At 44.9% G+C, this 24,328-nt stretch overlaps 2 protein-coding genes across 5 annotated transcripts in view; one reads left to right on the top strand and one right to left on the bottom strand.

The window, feature by feature from the left end:
* Positions 1–6,147, top strand: part of LOC118311683 (G patch domain-containing protein 8) — a 47,269-nt gene extending 41,122 nt beyond the window's left edge. For all 3 annotated transcript variants that reach the window (XM_035635737.2, XM_035635720.2, XM_035635711.2), the window contains 2 exons: positions 1,185–5,172; positions 5,496–6,147. In XM_035635737.2, the coding sequence (XP_035491630.1) occupies positions 1,185–5,172; positions 5,496–5,573 (4,066 nt within the window). In that variant the 3' untranslated portion in view covers positions 5,574–6,147. The remainder of the gene's footprint in view (positions 1–1,184; positions 5,173–5,495) is intronic.
* A 6,896-nt stretch (positions 6,148–13,043) lies between these two features.
* si:dkey-12j5.1 (probable assembly chaperone of rpl4) overlaps positions 13,044–24,328 on the bottom strand; it is a 21,769-nt gene continuing 10,484 nt past the window's right edge. For both annotated transcript variants that reach the window (XM_035629568.2, XM_035629567.2), the window contains exons 9-11: positions 23,819–23,872; positions 19,473–19,625; positions 13,044–13,424 (exon numbers count right to left, since the gene is read on the bottom strand). In XM_035629568.2, the coding sequence (XP_035485461.1) occupies positions 13,251–13,424; positions 19,473–19,625; positions 23,819–23,872 (381 nt within the window). In that variant the 3' untranslated portion in view covers positions 13,044–13,250. The remainder of the gene's footprint in view (positions 13,425–19,472; positions 19,626–23,818; positions 23,873–24,328) is intronic.

Raw genomic sequence — 24,328 nt, 5'->3', positions numbered from 1 at the left:
AAGAACTGGCACCCTATTTGCCTGTTAAATACTGACCATAAAATGATGGCCTATTATGCTCGCTAAAAATAAAATATTCAAAGTTATACTGATTTCTGTAATCAATGAGGCACAATCAGGATTCATCAACCAGATTTTAAGTGCAACATGGTGTTGGGCAAGGACAGACCTTGTCTTTTTTAACTTGCTACCCAACTTTTATGTACATAAGGTAAAAACTATAATTTTCAATCAGCTGGCTGACAATATGACCTTGTTTCGAAAGGACAGCTCACAAGTTCCTCAGGCATTCAATATTTTAAGGATTATTTATTGAGGTTCCTGGTTAGAATTGTAAGCCATAAGAGAGTGTAATGATAAATTAATCTTAAAAAATTCCTGTAAACAGTTCTGTTACCTATTAAAATATTATTGTAGATGATTGTCTCAGACATGTCCAAATAACTTTAACCACTTCATTGAAAAAAAAATTGGGAATAATTCAATGGCTTTTACAAGAGAAACTGCAAACATTTGAGAAAAACATTAAAAGGAAGAAGCACAATAAGGGTACGCCACATTAAAATGTAACTTTCGGAAATCAATTTGATTGCATTGGAAATTACTTCAAGTGTCTGACTTCCTGATGGAATTTAACTTCCTATCATGTTTTCTCCTTGATCGGTAGACCGACTTGTATGTTGCTGTGTAGGTATGATGTTTATAAAATTCCAAACTCTCATCATTCCATATACAAATGTTACTGGTATTGTCTTTAATTTACACACCTTTAGTCAACGTATATTTTATAAACATAATAATAGATATATTAAAAAAGATTTTCTTTATTTTCTTTTTGTATAAAAAAATCAAAGAGATGGTAATACTGGCCCGTTTTTATCAGACACAGGTGCTGAAACACCACAAGGGTTTAGAATAAAAGGAGTAATCTTTACTCACAGTCCAATTAATCAAAGCATCAGTCCAGATATGGCAAACAAACAAAAATGGCGAGAGATGAGGTCTGAAAACACAAGCAAAGGTCGTACACAAGAACAATCGAGTTGGCAGACTTCATAGAGGGGTTTACTAGGAGGGAAAAGCAGGGAAATGAAGTGATTGAATGAAGCCAAACTAAAGTGAAGTGAACTCTAATTAAACTGAGCTAAAGTCAAGTGTATTTGTCTTGTCATCTCGTGCTGCAGAGTCCCAGGAAGGACTTATGGGCTAAGAAGTACAGTCAGGGCTGTGTGCCAGCCGCAACGTAGAGGTTCGGACCAAAATGACCACAGCCCTGATGACAAACCTCAACCAGTCAAACACACCCAGAGAGATGAGAGACCCCGTCCCACACAAACCAGGAGATTCAGCCACCAGCCAGAAGATCCATGCCAATCTCCATGCCAAATCCCACTGGCCACTGCTCCAGCAGAGTTTCCTCTAAACACACATCATGAATCCAACACAGACCCTCAAGCAGTGAACCGGCCATCTTGCCCAAGCTTGTATCCCCAGCTTCCTCTCCCTGGGCGGGGGAGAGTGGGAGGCAGACTTGGGGTGTCCTTCTGCTTCTCACGCAGGGGACCGAGGCTGGAGCCATCTGCCTCCGTCTTCTCGGACCTCGACGAGGAGGAGAAAGAGAAGAGGCAGCAAATGAAAGAAAGGATAAAGGGAATAATGGAAGATATCGACAGGGAGGTTGGGGCAGCAGAGGAGAGGAGACACGGTAAGACAGAAAAGTCCGGCTTTGACACTGGTGGACTAAGTGAAATGCGGCCAATCCCCGGACAGACTGTGAGAGAAGAGGAGGAGATTGAAAAAACAGACATTGTGAAAGGACACGCTCTTGTTTCCACAGCAGCACCTGATGTCCGGAGCCTCAATTCATTAATCTCACCATCACAGACCCAGGTGACCGCATGGGGCAGAGAAGTAGCAGGGTCACACATGGACACCCAACACACAGACAGCGAGAAAGAGAGAAGGCTAGAAACAGAGGACGGGAGGGAGAAGAGTCCGCATATGTGTGTGCTGGGGAAAGACGGTTCTACAAGTCTGAGATGGCCCGTCAGTTTACTCAAGTTCACAGAGTCTCAACCACACATTTCCTACAGCTGCAGCCCACTTTGCTCGGACCCCCAACCGCCAAAACAACTCACAGATGATCTGCAGGAGTCACAACAGAATCAGTTGTGCGCTCTCTCAGATGAATCAAACCCTCGTGTGTCAGTTATTCTCACATCAGACACTCACTCCTGTTTACAGAGACAGATGAGACATGAGCTGAGAGCAACAGGACAGAAAATAGCAGAGAAGAATTTCAAGGCAGAGCAACATATTGATGCGGAGACAAAAGCACACCTGTTACTGAAAAAAAAACTTTCATCATCCCAAACAGGACCAGAAAGATGCATTCTAAGTACGGAGGATTGTGTGAGGGTAGCCTCCCATCCATTTGACCATGCCCAAAGTGACAGCTCTGACACAAACTCCCTGAATCCTCTGGGAAGCAGATTAGGGGATGCGGGAGGGATCAGGGAGAGAGCCATCACAGCCCTGAGCTGTAAATTAGAGTCTGTCACCCAGTCTGTCACACAGGGGATGTGCATTAGCCCATCCAGGTGTGAGTGTGGGAGTGAGACAACGTGCAAGTGTGCCAGCGCTCCGCAGCCGTACGTGGGTGTCTCAGAAGTGCCACGCAAAAAGAGGAAAGCCAGCACAAAGAAATACAAGCTGGGAAAGAGGAAGAGGAGCGAAAAAGAAAAAGCTTCAAACAAGCGCCAATCAGCAAGGTGCAAAATGAGGAGTGTTGTCTCCACGGTCTCCACTGTCGGAGCACGGAGGGGAGAAGCCGGAGGGAGCTGGGGAAAGAAAGGGAGGCAATGGGAGAGTGGGGAGATGAGGATGAGGAGAAGGAGGGTGCAGAGAGCAGGGAGCAGCTGTCTCCTGGGGATGTGTGAGGCTGAGCCAGTATCTGTCTCTGTCAGGAAGAGGAGGCCTCACAGGAGTCCCAGCGCTGAATCCCAGTCACAGGCAGAGCACTGCAGTGCCTACTCCCGTCTAAGCAGACACACGGCAGACAGGGACACCGAGGGGGGGGGGGAGCGAGACCGCGTCGCGGTGACTTTTCCCTGGCGGTCTCACGTCTCCTTGCACTCCTTCTTACCAGGATGCAACTCAAAGCCGTTTTGGGAAAGGGGTCACCATAGCAACCCCAGGAGTTTCATTGACTGCTGTTACCCTGACAACAGCTGTGGTAGCAGCCCGGCGAGAAAGAGAGAACTCTCCCGCGAGGACAGGAAATTCATTCATAGTACGAGGAAGAGTTCGAGGCGTCGTGAAGTCTGGGAGGAGAGGGGCGGGAACATGGGAGGGTATTCAGGCGGCAGAGACAGAGGACTAATTTCAGACACAGAACAGTGGGAGTGGATGAGAGGAAACTGTCCTGGAGGTAGTGAGGAGGGAAGATCAAGGACTGGGTGGAGATCGAGAAACAGAGCGGTAGAGCGGGATCAGGTGTCAAGGTTTAGCCCCAGCCCCAGCAGCTGGGGCAGGAGAAGCCGACATCTTAGCACAGAAGATGCCGACTGGGACAGGTGCAGTGTGGACAGATGGACATGGGGCAGCAGCGACAGCTGGGAGGACAGGGGGACACACGGATCCACATCAGGCTCCAGGATAGGGGCTGACAGCAGAGACAGCCTGGGCTGTGTGTGGAGATGTGCTGGCACCAGACACTCTAGCTCGAGACATCTTTCCAGCCCCGAGTGGTGGACGAGCAGGCCGACCCACAGTCCCCAGAGTGTGATCAACACACGGGCCAGCAGATGTCAAAGTCCACGCTCCTGCAGCCCCTGCAGCAGCACCAGCATGTCTGAGCTGAGCTGGGAGTGGAGCAGGAGCAGCACCTGCTCAGGAGTCACAGTGGATAAGACGACAGTTAGCCCCTGCACGATGTCCTCGGAAGCTCCAGGGATCTCATCTGAGGCCCCTCAGGAGGCTAAGAAGCAGAGGAGCTCCCCGTCCACTTCATCCAGCCTTTCCTCTAGTTCCTTCTCCCAGTCCTCCCCCCTCAGATCCTCTTGTGCTCCCACAGTTCCAGGCCTTAACACGCACCCTTGTGAAACAAATGCTTTGCAGCGAGAAGAGCCCAATTCACAGTCAGACCCAAGCAGCTCAGGCAAAACGCTTCCAGGACCATCCCCCAATAAACCTCTGCCACAGAAACGAGCTAGGACGTGGCTTCTCCCTCTCATTGGAAAACTACCTGCGATCCAGAGAAAGGCCAGGAGGGAAAAGTGGCTACTGGAGAAGAGTCGGGACAAAGAGGGAGAGGAGGAGGAGGAGGAAGCGAAGGGCATTGGAGTTGATCCTGGAGCTGTCGACGACAGTCAGAAACAACCTCTGGACATGGCTGAGTCAAACCTGAGCAGGACGCCAAATCCCTGCCCATCACAGATAAGGACCGATGACAAACAGACAGGTGGAGAGCCAGCGCCGCCAATCAGCTTTACTGCTGAGGAGATGGACAAATATCGCCTCCTGCAAGAGCAGGCGAGAGAGCACATGCAGAAAGTCCTGGAGCAGACGCAGGAGAGTGCAGATACACACACAGAGACATCGTACACACACACCACGCAGACAGACAACTGTGGGACGCTAGAGGACCAATACGCGCCTCTGTCTGCGCCCTTGCACAAACCTCCACAGCCTCAAACCCAGTCACTTCACGCAGACACAATGCAAACACAAGCACAACTCTCCCTCCGGGTCAATCTCCCACTCCCACACGTGGCCCCACGAGAGAACTTTACTCAGTCAATGGCCCTGGGAGTCCCCAGCCTCCCCCCTCTCTCCAGCCTCCATCATTTCATTTTACAGCACACAGCCCTCTCCATGCCCCCCTCGTCCTCCTCCTCCTCCTCCTCCTCCTCTTCTGCCACCTCGCCTGCCATCCACCCACACCCAGCCCATCACCCTCATCCCCTTCCGCAGCTCCACCCCTCCCTCCATCACCACCTTCACCTACCTCCCTTCTCCATCTCCTCCCTGTTTCCCTCCATACTGCTGTCCCATCAGCCCATCCCCCTCCTCCCTCAGTCCGCTGCCTTCCATGCGACCCCACTCTCCCCACTCTCCCCAGTAGCACTGCAGCCCTTGAACCCGCAGCCTTTCTACGACAGTGTGTGGCCGGTGAGGTTTCAACAGAAGGCGTTATGATTTTTCACAGAATGTTCTGCCATGTTTGTGAAGCTTCCTTGGCACTGATGAGTGTAAGGGAGAGAGAGAGAGAGGAATTTTTAGTTCGGACAAAAGCCAGCTTTTTGAAACAGGGATATGTCAGTACTTTTTGCCAGTAACAACTCCAGCTATTTCTCACATATGCTCTGAGCCCAAATATTGGCATTTGGTTTTTCAAATGAAAATTTGTTTCTCCATTTAGCCTCTGCTGTTTTCTAGCAGACAGCGAGGAAACAGACTTTGATCCTTTGCTTTTTCCATCATTCCTCATTCAGGCCCAGAATAAAGGGAAAAGGTGCACCTGCTATTCAAAGAGAAGCTGGGCTTGTGTCATCCTATCTCTCTCCTCCTGAACCACAGACAGACCAGCTGCCTTTTGAAGTGTCTCTCATGCCGGGATGAGGGGTGGCAAGAGAAAGTGATAATGGTATCACCTTATCTCCATTTCATACAGGTTAGCTGAGTTTGAGTGTGACTTTCAACAAACATAAACAACATTACAGTGAGTGGCGGGCATAGTACAGTCATTTTAACCTTGGTGTATATTGTATTTGTGTGTGTGTTAGATAGAGGTAATTATGGAATGAAACATATACACTGTGGGAAGGAGAACAACTTATTTACATACCTGACACATGTAAAGATCTGTTTTGTGTCTATAGTGTAAATATTCTGACAGTGAGTGATAGCCTTAGATTCACCTGGAAACAACAAAACAATGGGTGAATTTAACCTTTAGCAGTCGTTCAATAATTATTCCACTCTCTGGTGTCAGTGATACGAGCACTTCAAAAACTTGTCATATTCATGAGTGACACGATCAAACATTTTCACACAGCATTTACACAAATCAGTCGTTGAGACAGCAACGAATGGAGGTGATCTGTTGCATTAAACCCCGGTTGGAAATAAATGGCCTTTACTGCCTTTTGTCGTCCTGTCTGATTCATGGTGATTGTGCAACATTTTGCAACAAAATCCACATAAAGAATGAATAACTCTGCGGTTTACCACTGCTCAAAGTGAGGCCCAGAAGTCCTCGGAGACCTTTACAAGATCGTGGAGCACTGGTTCCAAGCCCTTCGCTCTTATGATCCCATCACATGATGCAATGTCCATGTGTGACCCGTTGTCAAAGGGGACATGTCTATGAATTGTGAGCATTTCATCTGCAGAGGGATTTTTGGATATTGGGCTGTTTGATTGAAATATGATTTAAATGCCAGAGGAGGAGCATTTCACAAGGGGGAAAAAAAACAAGGAGAAAAAAAAGTTAAATCATTAATTATATTCTGTGTTGCAGAATTATTTTTTTCTCATTTCCCGGTAATTGTCTTGAAGCCATTTAGATTAATTTAGTCACTCCTGATCCCCAAGTTGAAAAACCACAATTGTGCGGGTCTTGTTGTCATGTTGCCATTTAATATGTTCATCTACCAAGCAATTTACTCAACAAAAGTGTGAGTAAAGAAATCTTTAAACTTTAGTGTCCCTCACCATTTCTAAAACACAAAATAATCTGTCTAAATAAATCAGTTACATGCTGCCCTTTGAAAAGTACTATATTTTATTTTAAAATGATGCTATTAGTCCCTTTTTATTGTCAAATGGATAAGCGTCTTGTCCAAAAAAAAAGACACTTGATCAGCAACAGAGAGTTTGAAGTGTGTGTTGTGCATCATCATAATGAAACGTCGACAAGTTTCTTTCTTGCATGTCTTGTTCTGGGTTACGGTGGCTACAAACTTTTGCCATGCATCCATGTGTGGCGATTGGTGAAAGCGTGGCTGCATGAAACCCCGCTTGCCAAACAGTTGCTCACTGCAGCGGCTGGCGCCCGGGGAGCCGAACACGGAGGAGCGACACAACAGAGCGACATCCAGATGGTCTATGGACTTGGACTACACAGAGTGCTTTGAGGGATTGGATTGATTTGCCCTCTGTGATGTCAGTGAGCGCAGCACAGCACACAGGGTGGGGGGGGGGCCATAAAATCATACGGGAAAAAAAAAAAATGACACGCTCGGAGTCACGAGGTGTTGGCCAGAAATAAGTAAGTCAACTCCTGCAGAGATTCAGTAATTAGAACACAATTCTTCTCTCTCCTCCTCGTGACCCCTGTGTGTGTGTGTGTGTGTGTGTGTGTGTGTGTGTGTGTGTGTGTGTGTGTGTGTGTGTGTGTGTGTGTGTGTGTGTGTGTGTGTGTGTGTGTGTGTGTGTGTGTGTGTGTGTGTGTGTGTGTGTGTGTGTGTGTGTGTGTGTGTGTGTGTGTGTGTGTGTGTGTGTGTGTGAGATACACAGACAGAGAATCCCTATCTGTCTCCACAGGACAGGAGATCAAACAGACTGTGTGAAATATAGAGCAGCAATAATTAGCAGCTGTTACAGCATCAACCCATCTCTGCCTCTCTCTCTCCAAGACACACACACACACACACTACTGCTCCGTTCTTATCCTAGAATTTAAAATAGTCATACTCAAAACATTCGGCACCATCTCAGCCCTCCAATACTAATAACCAGGGAGGTAAAATAAACTCAACCCAAACCAGTTGTTACTTCATCTTCTCTCCAGTTCGTGTGGCACAGTCTTAATATGAAAGCAGTTACATACACAAACAAAGGACCCATTTATCTGGAAACAATTTTATTCAAATTCTCCCAAACACACACACTCAAAAGGAGTTTTACACACAGGGCTCATGTGGAAATTAGTAATCACAATATCACTGTACTTTTGTGTCAGTGACTGATTGAATCATAACCTAGGCCTCGAGCCTCGCCCCCCCCCCCGGTGTGTTCACGTTTGACTGCTGTGTGCGCGAGCGCGTTTGTGCGCACACCAAGAGTGTGAGTTGAGTTATGGTCGAGGAGAAGTGGTTTCCTCAGTCAATCGCTCCTGTGAATTAATGAGGTATGAGAGCCAAAGCTGGCACTCGGTCAAACACGCCAGCAGTCACGGAGAGCTCACTGCTGGAGCTGGACCACTTCTACCGCACTTGATTGTCGGACTGTGGGTAGAGTTTGCATTGATCCCAACAGAGCGCCTCACGGCTACTGAAGCGAAACATTGACATAAATTGTAAGGCGGTATAAATTTGACACTTCCAGTATCTTGCTCTCTCCCGTTCCTTTTCGTTTTTTGGTGTGTTCTCGCCTCCCGGCCCTCCCTTTGATTCAACCAGGTCAGTGGGGCTGTGTTCAGCTCCCCCGGCCGTTCTCTGACTGAAAAAAGCGCCATTACACATGGTTTTCTCTATTCACCTTCATTCAGAGCGTATATGTTTGAATGCTGTTGTACTGAAGCACAGACCTTCACAGCACAATGTGCTTTGCAGTGTCATTACACAAAGGCAACCCTTCACACACCCTTTCTCTGGCAGTGACATTCATTAAAGTTTCCTTAAGCCGTGGCAGAGTGTAACATACAGCACCAGGCTGTTCCAATCCAATTTACATCTTTTTCTTCCCCTGAATCTCTGTGGCCCAGAGAAAGGAAAGCCTGCTATTCTCACAGAGCCACTAAAGGAGATTCAAAAGCAAGAAGTGAAAATGCAGTTGAAAAGATCCGAGCTGCTCACGGTCAGAATTATTTAACAGACGTTTTTCCCATTTGCATTAGCTGGATAGTCACGCGTCCAGTAAGTCCCATCATTAAATCAGATAGTATTTCATGCGTTTGTTGATTTAAGGCTGATGCATTGCTTTGTTAACTTTTGAACTCCCAGTAAAGGAACAGTTCAAAGAGTAATCCGTCACCACTGATGCGTCAGGAGACACTGCTGTCGCTGCAGGTGTGATGTATGGAAAGCTAAGTAGCTCCAGGCTGTTTAGAGCTTTTACATCAAAAAGTTTTCTGTTTATAATTCAGAAGCAGCAAAAGCAAATAAAACTGGCCATTTTTTTGCTTTTGTGTCATTCTGTCCAATTACTGTATGCTTGTAAAGGAAACCTGTTTGTGCAGGACTTGTATCGTACAGAAATTATTTAGAAACAAAAGTGTAGGGTACAGTTCTGCGATGGATTTAAGGATTAGAGGAGGTAGTGGGCTCGGTGACTCTTAAACTTGGCACAGTTGCCCAAGGACATGATACTGCCTGCACAGTGCTGACACTCATTTGCACACACACACGCACACACACACACACAGGTGTAACATGGTATAATGTAGGGGGCTGCAATGGTGAAGTGTGATGCTCCGTTGTAAGACAGCATGGCTAATTCTCTGGTTATGTTATCTCTGAGGGACAGATGTTCCCAACAAAGATTACTATGCATGCACACACAAAAACCAAAACAACACACACACACACACACTAAGGAGCAGTCGTATTGTCCAAAATAGCAGCGTTGACCAAAACCACGGATCAAGATGACAACTTTTCTGAGAGTCAATTATGAGTTGTAATGACTTTTTGCAGGACACAATGAAGAAGAAAAAAACAGTTCCCCTCAACAAATTATTTCATTTAAAACAATCAAATCAATCATCTAATGGACGCTGGCCTCTTGCCACATTGATTGACTATTTTCCAATAAGACCACTCTCAAAAGCATTTCACCTTTTAATGATCATATTCAGCCCCACAGAGCCGAGAGTGTTAAACCCTTTGTGTCGGTCCATCGGCTGCAGAGTTATTCCCAGGTCAGGCACACGGCATCCACTACTGCGGGAAATCCATCCTGCACAGGAGAGGAGAAAGGTCACTTAAATCACGGCTTCTCACAGTGGCTGTCGGGGAAAAACTGTGGGTAAGAGCCATCGCTCCCATCATATGATTAATTCAACACGCGGACGTACAGTGGACTAGTGACAAGCAGTTACGGACAATCTTCAAGTCGAGGGAGTCCATTTTGACCTTGCCCTTCTTCGTTCTTCTTTGTCCTGCTCATCCGAATTCCTATCACCTTCCAATGTCCTCACCAAGTATCATGGAATATCCATGAAAAACAAATCACCCCACAAGTAGCTCTGGGGCGTTGAAAAGAATTGTTCGAACACCTTGAAGCTAATTTATGTGACTTCAAGAGGAGAGTCGTGATTCCAACAGGACAATTTACACAAATGTGTGTATGAACAGAGGGAACCGCCTCTCAAACTCCCTCCCTGATCTCCCTCCTTCTGTTTCCGTTTAGTTGGTTTCATCTTTAAGTCTCCAGATTCTGATAATTTCCCCCTTAATCCCTTCAGAGGAGCATCCCGCTTAACTCTCTAATTAAGTCAATGATACACACACACACACACACAAAGAGAGAGAGTTAGTGGTGTTTAGTTATCAGATGCATGGACAATTGGTGGTTTCTCTGTTGAGTGTGTGTGTGTGTGTGTGTGTGTGTGTGTGTGTGTGTGTGTGTGTGTGTGTGTGTGTGTGTGCGTGTGAGAGAGACTGTATTTCAATGATTAAATCCCAATCAGGATGTTTTTATGACGACATGCATTTTTAAGCTGTTAATCCAGGATTATTCTCCCCTCCGCTCATCTCATAACCGTTGATTATTAAAAACACATACTGGCGCACGCGCGCGCACACAAATCCTAATTATGGGAAGGTTTCCCTGGAGACTCAACACATGCGGCTAGGGTCTCCAAAGATAGCTTGACATACAGGTAAAAGAAGACAAGCCTGCTTAATGGATGAATGCACTTCACCCACCAATTATGCACATTGTGATGATTCTTTTGTTATGTATATAATTTGCCTTGAAAATGAAAAAGTCAAACCTTACGGATATAACATCTATATTCTTATACATGTCTGACCGTCACTGTGGTTTGGGCCACTTGCAGAGACATTTGTGCCTTTCAGAAGGCGACTGGGAAAGAATGTGAGCAAACAGTGGCCGTCCTTTCCCGCTGATTGAATGTCTGTCCTTGTGAAGAAGCCGTACACTCCCCTCTCGCAGCAAGGGAAAATATTCCTGCGGTGCCGAGGCTGATGTACAGGTGAGAGAGTGGCCAAGGATTTTTGCGATCGCCCGGGGCTCCGCGTCCACTTTGGCCCGCTCACACTGGGGTCAGCTCAGAATAACCAGAATGGGCTGATGCTCACTCACCCCTGCAGTCATTAATCACACGGCACTGCAGATGAGCCACATGGACACACGCTGTAACACACACACACACACACACACACGCATGTAGAAGCACACATACACACCAGGGAACATTTTAATTATCAAGCCAAATGTTAGATGACAGCATTGCTCCAGGTAGCCGGTCCCCAAGGCCTGTACTCTTGGTGCATTATCATACACTAAACATCGTTGACGTGAATATTTTTGAGCTGAGCCCAGTTCAGAAATAACAACACATCATATCACATTAAGCTATGAAAGGACACAGACAGACACATGCACGCACGCACACACAAGCTGTAACTTTTCTCCTGAGCTGTATTTTACACTCCCCAAACATAAATTCCCAATTGGATCATGTTATCTCGACCCATGTATTCCCGAACAGGCCTATCAACATGCTGCTGGGTCGCCATCGGGAGCAGGATCACAGATAACGTTCCCATTTACCTTTTTGTGACATTCTTCAGAGAGGCTGCACAACCGTAGATAGCCGCGGCGTACTGCAACTGTTAGCAGGCATGGTTCGTGGAGAAAATATACTCTGTGGTGGATGTGTTACAGTAATCACTTTCGCATGCAACAGCCCTTCTCCCGAAGGCATCTGGGGAGAAAAAAATCCTGTCAACTTGCTGCTGGGTCACTATCAGGGGCAGGATCTCAGATAACGCTCCCATTTACCTGTTATGGTATATTCTTCAGAGAGGCTGCACATCACAACTGTGGATGTCTGTGGTGTGAACAGGCATGGTGCATGGAAAAAAATGTGTGTTACAGCATGCAGGTCACAAGCAACGGCCCGTCTAGAAAAAAAGGCATCTAGGGAGAAAATGTTGGTTTTGAAAAAATATAGAAGAGCTTGAGAAAAAAAATGCCAGTCCCACTTTTGCTAAAGTAAGACTGTATGTGTGTGTTTGGGAGATTTGGAGAAATGATTTTGCTGTTGGTTTGAAAACGTTCAAATGTTATAATCTTCTTTGTGCACATCTATTTGTGTAACTGTCTTACTCCGATGTACAAACTCTGCCTCTCCGCTAAATTGTAAAAAAACCCCAAAAACATAAAGGGGAGTGAAAAGCATCGGTTTATTACTTTCGCCATGGCACTACATTACATAACCCTGTCTGGGAGTTTTTTAAAGGGCAGCTATATGAAATCTAAATCTAAAAAAGTTTGGTTGCCAGTTGCTTCTCCGTTCTGAAACGCTGTGCCAGACACTTTGAACGGCAGAGTGAAAAGCGATGCTGCATAAGTCAAATTCTCTCTATTGTGTCTCGTCTTGTTGAATCCAACGAGTTCACAAAAGGGGAGAGAGAGAGAAAAAAAAACAAAGCTGGAGAATAAACTGAAAAGAAACAAACTTCAAGCACTGTACATAAATTTGGATTATTAAGACCTTTAGCGTTAACTGTGTGTTGGTAGGGATCAATACCAAGTCTGAGAGAGAAACACTGCTGCTATTGAAGCTGTTGTACTGAGGAGGAGCTGATGTAATTAATGTGCTGCCTTTCTGCATTTTAGTTTGTCTGTACACGCACGTGTTTTGTACATTAGCTTACAGAAACCATGTGTGGGTGTGTTTAAAAGTAAAAGCATCCACGGCTGTTTTGCTTTTTGCTGCTGCTGAGAAGTAAAGCTCTAAAATTAATTTCTTTCATGAACATCATTCTGTCAAAGTGATTAAGGGAAGCATTACTCAAGTAGGCACTTGTTTCACCAAAAACATTAAACAACTGACCTCAGAGAGATGGAGTACACTGCAGCTTTTAATGACACTCTTTTTTGTGCATCTTACTTTGACTGCAATTTTCATCTTCAAATTTCATCACTGATAAATGGGTGTGAAAGGAAAACCAGTAAAAAGGCACTTTAGAGAGAACAGGATAACATCGAAACTGGAGGGGAAGCAAGATGGCGATAAGTGAAATCACACAGTACAAGTGGAGCGGGTGTGGTCAGTGATCCATGGGCGCCTCTGCATCGTCCTCCTCCTCATCACTACAGGGTTCATAGTCTTCATCCAAGGTCGGGTCTTCCTCCTCTCCCTCCATAACTCCTCCCAGCTCGCCAAGCAGCTGCTCCACGTGCTCCATAATCGGCTGGTCATCACATCGCAGCTTACTGTAGAGCTGGGAAAGAGGGAGTTTGGAAAAAAAAGATAATGTAAGAGTGGAATGGAATTGTGAGCAAATTGGAAAAATGGAAATCTCAAATGGAAAGTGGGTTACACAGCAGAAATGTTGAGAAAGTGAAGTGCATGAATACAAGACATGAGATAACGTGAGGGAAAGGCTCTTGAGAGCAGCTCTTCTGTTGCATCACTGAAGCTAACGGCTCATCACCACAGCATCAGGAAGCAGCAGGATGGAGTTAAGGGAAGTGAGCAGCACTGAGGTTTTAAGTCTCTAAGTGCTGGTTAGGCCGCCTGAAATACTGTACCTAGCAGCTGCTGCATTCTGTCAGCGGGGCAGCCGCGGCACGCAAAACGCTGGTAAACCGTTTTTTTTCTCTTTCTTTTGGTAAATCAGCACATTTGATACACCATTCATCTGCACAGGAGAAAAGAAAACGACCATCCATCTTTCTCTTGCTGTTGCCACATGCATGCGCACACATGCTGACTGTATCTCGAAGCACGTATGGTTCTGTGTACGTCTGTTATCTCAGTGAAATAAGCCGTGAAAAAGCAAGATTGAAAAAAAAAAAACTCCCGTTCTCAAAGAAGCCTGAAGATTTATCTCTGTAAGAGGCTCTGCTCATGTATAATTACTGAACTCAAAGTGGAGCTGGTGATAAAACTACTGGCGCTACCATTAAGGACGGCAGGCACACCACTGCATTTCTGTTTGTTTATCCACGGAGTAAGTGGAACTGATATAGACATTTATATTTATGCCTCTCTTTCGAGAAGCAAAACTAGACAGAAAAAAAGAGGGCAAGTGGAGGATCTTGAATATTATTCTGTTTAGTCTACCAAATGTAGTTAACACACACAAACACTTACACATTGACTTGAGCTCAGGGACAATAGGCAGCCGAGTGCCATCATCATTCTTACTAAAAGTGCAACGGGGCCAGGAGAGTGAGGAAGAGTGTGTGTGACTGCTCTGCCCCGGGACCAGTCTCTAAGCAACAGCGGGTCCTGACAGGAGACACGTAGTCCCACGGGAACTCATTTGGAGTGTAAGAACGTGGTGTGTGTGTGTGTGTGTGTGTGTGTGTGTGTGTGTGTGTGTGTGTGTGTGAGCTCCTGGGAGGTGGAGCGTGACCCATGTCCAGGGACAGGGCCTGATACTGGAGAGAGCGGACCCTCTCAGCCTCCGTAGAGCAACACAAACACAAACACAGTCACACTCGCAGAGATTTTTCATTCAGCCAGTGTCAGATGTTTATCCACGACGAAAGCTCTGAATACAAGCTCTACAATGGGCTCGGCTCAACACGCAGAATAATTGCACATTAAAGGTGAGAGGTAGATGGTCTTTTTTTTTTTTAAATAAGAGAAATAATGTCAGAAATACAGTGAGCGTGTGAGGACAATGGTCTACTACACAGAATGCTAATTGGAAATGGTATTAAAACAGCAGGTGGTGATATTTACTACAAATCAATAGTATGGTGTGCCTGCTGGATAGGACGTGATCATTCACTGCGACGCTTTCAGCGAACTAAACAAACAGGAGCTATTCTTTACACATATCCGCGCCGAGCGCTGCTGAGATCAGCACCGCCGTCGCATAAGACACAGGCATTTCTCATTTACCACAGCCTATGTTTTCTCTTCTCACTTTCACGGCCCAGAGAGCTGCCTGGAGAGGGAGGGAGAGTGTGTGAGTGTGTAATCGTATAACTTTTTCATGGTCCACTTTGCTCTACTTTCAAGGCCCAAGTCACGGCCCAAAGCACACTTGACCACAAGCACGCACGCACGCACGCACGCACGCACGCACACACACACACACACACACGCACGCACGCACGCACGCACACACGCACACACGCACGCACACGCACGCAGTAATATTCCCAGACAATTTCGCATCCATGCGAGTCGTGAGTCACACGCGTGCGCCACAAGCACGGGTGAAGAAAGAGACCGTGCTCATGGGTAATAATTAGCACTAATGTACCCTTCATCTACCTTAGTTTCTTGATAGAAACCTTTCAGCACAATACGGCCGAATAAAGACAGGCTGCTTGTGCGGTGAAAGCCTAATCATTCCACCACTGTTCACCTTTTGTTCAACTCCTATGCTCAACTTCCCATTTCTTTCTGCTTCTTCTTTCATTTCATTTCCTGACGCTTTCAGTCTCCCTGCTTGTCTCCTGGCCATTTTCTCCTCATGGACTCTTTCGCTCGCACTTGTACACTCTCACCAAATGACCTGCCTGTCAAGGAGATAGACACATCTCTTACCTTCATATCTTATACACGCACTTGCACGCACGCGTGCACACACAAGACCGCACGCACGCACGCACGCACGCGCGCGCGCACACACACACACACACACACACACACACACACACACACACACACACACACACACACACACACACACACACACACACACACACACACACACACACACACACACACACACACACACACACACACACACACACACACACACACACACACACACACACACACACACACACACACACAGAATAGTGCCAAAATCTTGACTTCCCTGCCCATTTTGAAACCTGCTCTCCTCCTAGTATTCATAGCCAACATCTCATGATTACTAAGTGGGGCTGTAGTCTCTTGTTCGATGGGTTGTTATGGTGATCCGACCAAACTCTCATTGGTTTGATTGACACCTGCCAGTATTACTGTCGTCAGGGGAAAAGCGATCCTTCTGGGTGTCAATCCATTGTTTTTCGGCAGAGGAAGACAGAGACTTTCTGTGAAACCTGATGGCGGTTCACAGCTCAACAACCGACAGGGAATATCATCTGAAGACGGTACTCTAACCTTTTATGATTCTGTCAACTTTGTGTTTAAAGCACGAGAACTAGCATATTTCAATATATTTGGTGTACTAATGAAGTTTTAAGTTTATCTATAATTAATTAAAGCTAATAAGGCTACCAGTTAACTGGTAGTGCACTGATTTCGCCAACCCCCCCGCGACAAAACAATTGGTTTAAGAGTAGGTACAATTTAAGTACAGCCGTACTAATGAGAACAATAATTAGATTTAGATAGATCGATAATTCATACTGCTTCACTGCTAAAGTGTAATACTGGCTCTGGGATTAGACCTTCGTGAGTGTGAGTGGTGCATGTCACTCAATGTCAAAGACACACATACACTCACATGACTTACCACCTCCATCCTCCAGCCACATCCTTGGTAGGGAAAGGCATTAAAATTACATGACAAGCACATCTCAGACCAACCTGACCCACAATCCGTGCTCATGAGATATATCCTTTCAGTCACATCAAATAGTAAAGCTTTTGACCTCCATTGGCCTATAGCTGCCTCTGTGTGCGCGCTCTCTCACACACTCTCTCTCACACACACACACACACACACACACACACACGCACACGCACACGCACACGCACACGCACACATATATACCATTGTCCTCTGTGCATACACTGCAGATCCTTCCTCAATCGCTCCCTTTCTGGCCGGGACTCAAATTCCATTTCACGTCCAGTTTACTATTGATTTTACCCCTGCCACTATTCACCAGCTATACCCCCAATACCCGAACACGCAGGCACGCACAAACACACGCACGCACGCACACGGGACATTGCATTGACTTACATTCATTTCCTGGAGATTTTCTCTCAACCTAAAGAATTGATTTAAATAAGACCTTACCAAAACCGAACGCCCAACCTTGAAACATGTCTTCACCTAAAAGTTTAATGATTTCTGCCATGGGGACTTGCTTGTTGTCCTCATATGGAAGAAAAGTCCATAATGAGACAGATTTAGGTCCCCACAAAATGAGTAATACCTTTACCACCGCCATATCCAATCTGTTCCCTAACATGCTTCTTCCCCTTTCATTCTCACACTCCTGCACCTCTATCTTGTCCTCTTAACTCATCTGTTCTTTCCTATCATTCCGTTTCAACATCTCAGCTGGATACATGGTGTGTGTGTGTGTGTGTGTGTGTGTGTGTGTGTGTGTGTGTGTGTGTGTGTGTGTGTGTGTGTGTGTGCGTGTGTGCACTTGTATTGATCACAGAAGAGCTGAATAATGAGGCCATTTCTTAATAATAATTAGATATGCAAGGTGGCACAAACAACCAAAATGAAACATGAGCATCCTCATTCACATACCAGCATTTTTTCTCTCACCGTCTCACACGCACGCACACACGAACTTAGCAAAGTCATAAAGTATGCAGAGAAGTGGACTTGTGCCAAAACAAGCCGTTGGGCTTTGAGGCCTCATTTCCATGTCGGAGCCCGTTTTAACGAGCAGACTGACTCGTCATTAATAATTAACACTCATAGTGACGCTGAGAAACAAAGCTCCGATATAAACATGGGAGAACCGCGACCACAAAGCACACGGATGCACAGACATATGAGCAAAAGCGCCTCAGAAACGAAGTGCACCTCAAGGGGGGCTATTTATTTCTCCACTCCCCCTCACCTGTTTAAGGTCGTCACGCATTTACCTTTCACATTATTCTGCTCCTGTTGCTTCACTCAATCTACAAAGAAACCATGCCGTTTACGTTTTATGCTCCGATGACTCCACCAAATTCCTTTTACCAGTCTCCCTCTGTGCAAAAATGAATCCTCATAATTTCTCAATTCCATTTTTTTTCTTTATTAACGCTCATGACAAAGCTGGCGACTCAAAGCCCTTATTTTCCTCCCCACGGTTTCCATTCTCCCTCTTGGCAGTTGAAAGCTCATCTTGCTCTCGTCTCAGATGTGGACATCTCAGTGGATGCTGGTTAGATGTGCCTGTCACCACACAGCTGGTCAGAGAGACGGACATCAATATATTGCCACTCTGCTGCCCCTACTCATCGGCAGGGGAACACGACAGGGCAGGACAGGCGGAGGGAGGGTTGGGAGCTGGGTGGGATGGGGGGGGGGGGGGGGGGGGGGGGGGGGGGGCCTGCCATCCTTCAGTCTGTGCTGTCTGATTTACAAGCCTATTGGATTTTAGACTAACATGAATCACTGCTCCACAGAAGCATTACACCCTGACAGCATGACAGAATGAATGAGACACATCAGTGTGTGTGTGTGTGTGTGTGTGTGTGTGTGTGTGTGTGTGTGTGTGTGTGTGTGTGTAGAAGACAGAGCGGTATACTTAAACCTCTCTGAGACCATACAAAAGGAAACATTTTTGGCATCAATAAAGCTTAGTTTGGATTCTCACATATACTTGAAAAGGACTGATTCTTAGGAGTCTTATACCCAGTGGCCAAGCACAATGCCGTGCACAGCTATAAAAGTCCAGCATTCAAAATTTTACTTTGGTAAAAAATATGTAAGTATTATTGGGAAAATTTAGTTAAGAATCCAAAAATTCCAGTACTTGATGCAGAGAAATGGCTTCTGCGAGTGTTAACATTTTATAACTCATGCATTAATATTCAAGTAGGATCTAGCACATTAGGTAGAGGTGCAACTAGTTTTTGACTTCTCTTTTGTAGGGCTGCAACCAATTACCTCGGCCAAGGACGTTGTGCTTTTCCGCTGCTGTCTGTCTGTTTGTTTTTGTTGGCTGGTTGGTTTGTCAACAGGGTTACACAGAAACTACTACAAGGATTTCCATGAACCTTGTTGAAAGGATGAAACATGGGCTTTCGTTGCGCAATAGGGAGTTGTTTTTTTACATGTTTAATGATGATTGGGATCTTGATGGAAAAAACTAGCATATTCAGGTGACTTATGTATATTAGTGTGTGTAATTTGATGCAGATCCAAGTTGAATGTTAAATGTAGTTTCATAAGGGGATTGTTGCACTCTATTGAGTGTGGTTCTAATTTTCATAATGGACTCACCTTATAATTTTCTGGGAAACTGCCATTATAATTAGAGCCATGACATCTTCAAATGTCTTGTTTTGTCCAACCAACAGTAATGTACTTGGTCACTTTAATCCATCATCAATTAGCAACTACCTGTAGGTTTGGGGGCAGATGTTATGAGGGTGTCTGGAATCGGATTACCTTCTTAGCGTTGGTCAGGTACGACCTGGCTGCCTCCTTCAGCGCCTTCCACTCCTCCGTCTCCTCCTCCGTCACTTCCCTTCCCTCTCTTTCTTGCTGCTCCTTTGCTTTTTCAAACTGGAGGTAGCACACCCAGCCAGAGAGATACCACACCTGGGAGGCACAGAGAAGAGAGGTGTTCTTTGTTGCAGTAAGTGACCAGTGACATGGGAAATAGATTTGTATCCCTCACAGAGCATGTCTGCGTGACATCCCACATCGCCCTTTGACAAACAGGTTTCACACTTAGGACATACAATCACACGGACACACACACACACACTAGCAATTCATCACCCACATAATAACTGTCAACCCGATAAAATCCTCACATATACTATACTCATTTAGAAATGCTGTGTGAATGGTAAAGCAAACGTGTCCATACTGCAGCTTCAGTGAATTCAAATCTGCAAATTGACCATCTTATCATCTTTACTCTTCATCTCACTGTTAATTCCTTAATTCTACACTTTGACTTTGAATAAATGGATTTTGCAATTATGCAAAAATGTTTTGAAAAACGCCCAGCGCTTCAGGAATCAGTTCTCTTGAAAGATTGCATCACTACTCTTGGTGCCATGTTATTGTCTTGCATATAAGAATCTACAACTTTACTTTCCGTGTGGATTTTGTCAGATGTAAATGTCTGCAGTGTTTCAAAGTCTGACAAAACAAAGAGCACATGAATTTCAGGCAATTGATGACCAGTCAAACAATAAACTGTTACTGTTGCATACTGATGCAAATGAGTTATTTTTCCATCACACTCTGGCGTTTGTGAAAACATTGGACAATATGAATATATAACCCTTGTATTCGTTATTGCTTGTTTTTACATCATGTGAAAACATAAATACCTTTTATTTTTGCAGCCACAACTGCTCTTTTGATAAGACAGCAGTTGGAGTAGCAAGAACAATAACTGGGAGTAATATAATATAATGTAAAAAATTATAGATTATGATTGTATATTGCCCCAGTGGGTCCAGTAAGTTGCTGTCTTTCATTAAAACTTAGTAATGTATTCGTCAAAACTATAATTTAAATTTGTCTTAGCTCAATGTATTCACAAATATTTGGTAATAATTTGTTTCACAAACCAACAACCCTTAGCAATATAATCAGATCAGATCCAAATGAGCACGATGTAGAGTTGGGTGTTAATGGCCTCTTCACTTGAGACCTATGCTCGAAATACATAAAACATAATTTTTTGAAATGATTCCGATGCTCCATAGAGTTCAAACTGTGGGGGAGGCATATTTTCAAGTGTAAGATGGTATATTGAATACAGCAAAAATCTGCTTTCTTTTCGATAATCACATCATTCTTTTCTCCAACATCATCATATTCACTGAGCAATGCTTGCTCTTCAACCTCCTAACACAATAACGTTCACCTCTCAGTGAACTTGGAGGTGTGTGCGTGCCTCTCATTTGAGGCCAAAGATCGTCCACCCACTGTTCTTCAAGCACCAAGATAGGAATATTAGCTTTATTCATTATTCATCGAGGGCAGAGGCTGTCGGGCCCTGCACCTCTGCCAAATCAACCATTTAGCTAACAAACACATCAAGACATGCCCTGCTGAATTCAGAGTTGCTGCTCCACATGCTGAGTGGGAGGCTACCCCCTGCAGCCAGACTTATCAGAACAACAGCAGCACTGCACGAATGAAGTCATGTTTCAGAACCAGAAGTATGACATATTTTATCACCAAAACGTTTGCTGTGAATGCAGCACCTCAGGATAAAAAAAAAAGTATTTTCGAGAGAGAAAGAATGAATTTCAAAATGAAATCAATTCAAAATGTGAACTTTCCCCACAAATGAGAATGACTCAAAACAGCCAGAACAGGTCTGGAAAATTCCTTACAGAGGGTCCACTGTGAAATATTTGCATATGTGGTAAAGATGGTTTATGTATCTGCTCTGAAAATTGAAACATGAGAAAGTTAGCTAATTTAGAACTTCAGAGAATCCACCCTACCCTACCACAACCCCAGACAAGCTCACACATAATAAAATAAATGCTGCACCTGTCAATCAAATCACTGGAACTATACTTGTTTCAAAGAGGAGGCACATCTTAGTTCCCATATGGTGCCACTGAAGGAAGAACAAAGGCATCAGGAAGCAATGGAATCCCTTTGAAACAAGATTTGCAAGGAACCTGCCATGTTGTTTGTGCAGCCTTAACGTTACACAAGTAAGGCTCCAATTTTGAGATACGCGAGAGCAAGGAGACAGAGACGAGGTGCGAACTTATCTACTGCGTTTAAGAGGGGAAATAAGAGAGAGACAGAGAGAAAGACAAAGAGAGGGAGAGAGGAGGGAGAGTATTGGAGAGAGAAAGCAGTTGAATGTGTCTGAAATACATTTCACATGTGTGTGACTACCTTACAAATCTGACGAAAACTCTGTCCGACCATTGGAACCGGTGACTGCATGTATGTGTGACTGGCTGTAGGCCCGCTCAAATCGAGTGTCACAGCTGTGTGCCTCTGGAGTGAGTTTAAAAGTTCAGCCCCCCGATGACTGCTCTCAATCTGTCAGCTGATGGGTGAGCGAGTGTGAGCCTGCGCGTGTGCGAGTGTGTGTACGTGTGTGTGTGTGGGAGAGCTCGAGCCCGAGGGGGAGTGAGGGAGAGAGACACCGTCGTGTCCTTTTATCTGACACTCAGAGGCACACCTTCACTTCCTCTGCTACTGACAGTGAGGATTTGGAGGCACACTGACAGCACACGGATCCGACTAAAGCAGAGAAAATACTGCCATTTACGCCACTCTCTAATAGGCATTTAAGTTCTCAGTCATACTCTGTGTGTGTGCGTGCGTGTGTGCGTGTTTGTGTGTGTGTGTGTGTGTGTGTGTGTGTGTGTGTGTGTGTGTGTGTGTGTGTGTGTGTGTGTGTGTGTGTGTGTGTGTGTGTGTGTGTGTGTGTGTGTGTGTGTGTGTGTGTGTGTGTGTGTTTGTGTGTGTGTGAGCACACAAGCATTGCAAGCGTGTGGGCGTGTAGATACTACCACAAAATCAGTGGCTCAGCAGAAGCAAATAAGTGCTCAGGTTGAGACTTTCTGCTTCCCACTGGGCGATGTCGATGGCAATGTAATAATAATAATAATAACAATAATAACAATAATAATAATAATAATAAGACGACTGCCTGCAAAGGGACACATAAAAAGACTTCACGCAATCCGGTGCGTCGACAATATATCCCACATCCCCAGAACACAGAGTCTGTTCAAGAATCGTTGATAAGTCAGGACAGACCAGCCTGATAATATAAATGGGCGAATCTATCTGTCTGTCTGTGGTCTGATATTTTTAGACAACGGCACATCTGACCAACTTCAAAACCCCAGGACCCAAAAAAGTTCATTGGCAAGTTTTTTTGGATGAGCAGCTGTACATTGTGTCTCTAATCCTATTGGTTGCAACAGTTAATGCATTACGGAACTATGTGACTTAATTATTTGACTTCATTGTTATTTTTGATCTTAGAAAGCTTCAGGTTGTGTCTTTTGTCCTATAGGATGCAAAGATACTTTTAAAAAACTACTGTATGCATGATAATTATTTTTCCAATTTCATCACTTATACAATATTATATGATGGGAAATAATTGTATCATCGTCTCTCTAGCCTGATACCTTGTGGAGATTTTCATTATCATTTCAGGATTATGCTTTTATTGACCTTGACTTTGAACTTTGACAGATAACGCAAAAGTTAATCATCTAAAGATACCCTCCTAAGTTATATTCCCAAACGTGTTGTATATTATGCTATACTGCGTATCTATACACGCTATGCTTTGAGCATTTCACTCATGTCATTGCATAAAACTTTTTCTCCCTCACAAATTAACTCATATGAGCGCATTGATCTGAGGGTGCCGTTCGAACATCTGAGGGCACCAACTATGAATCCAAGAGCACGGGTTATAAATGATTTACACAGATTTCAAAGCCCAGAGCCTACACATTTTTTTTTTTTACATGGATCTTTTTTCCCCTCACGCCAGCCCCAGGGGGCTCCATAGCTCCATACGTACAGTATGTTTCTGTAATGGGTAATTTATGTGAGTTTGGATGATGCTTTCGAGAATGCAGCAAACTGGACTACCACAGGTCGAGCAAACAGTAGTCTAAATGGTATCGTTGAACAAATGAAAGGTGTTGGCATTGATTCAGATCATAGAATCATTCTGCTGGAAATACAAAACCAGATTATGAAAGGGCTGAAATCTTGCCAATTTCTTTACTAGACAAAAACAGCAGGGACCCCGTTTCATTGCTTACCTGGACGACCTCATCATCCTCCTCGAGTAGACCCTCCAACACATCCACCGCCATCTAATGCAAAAAAGAGAAAGATGGGGATGGGTTTGATGTGGCAATTGGAAAGACAAATGAAAAACATTTTCAGAAAAGAGACTCTAGTTTTACAACATTCCTCAGAGCACGAGTTTAAAACTCTGTCTCTTCTCTGACACAAGCCACAGCACACAGTCTGACAAACACGCGGGTGTTGTGCATTTCTCAGGCGCCTCGATCAATCACAGTGATCAGAAGGTCTGATAAGCACCTATGAGGCGAGTGCCCCGAACACAACGTTGTCGATATCAACAAGACAACAGACGTGGCCATCGATAGAAACACTCACCAGTGCTTATCGCACATTCAATAGTCACTCCGGCCGCTCTGCCCAATAGCCATTTAATCCATTTACCGACATTAACGGTCAATATAATTCTTAATATCCACAACACGCCACGGGGAGCATGACAAACCTAAAGATCAGACTGACCC

Source organism: Scophthalmus maximus, chromosome 1, assembly GCF_022379125.1.
Source record: "Scophthalmus maximus strain ysfricsl-2021 chromosome 1, ASM2237912v1, whole genome shotgun sequence".
In the NCBI taxonomy this organism is placed as follows: domain Eukaryota; kingdom Metazoa; phylum Chordata; class Actinopteri; order Pleuronectiformes; family Scophthalmidae; genus Scophthalmus; species Scophthalmus maximus.
The sequence above is the reverse complement of the archived record's forward strand: the minus strand, read 5'-3'. Positions and strand labels throughout refer to the sequence as shown.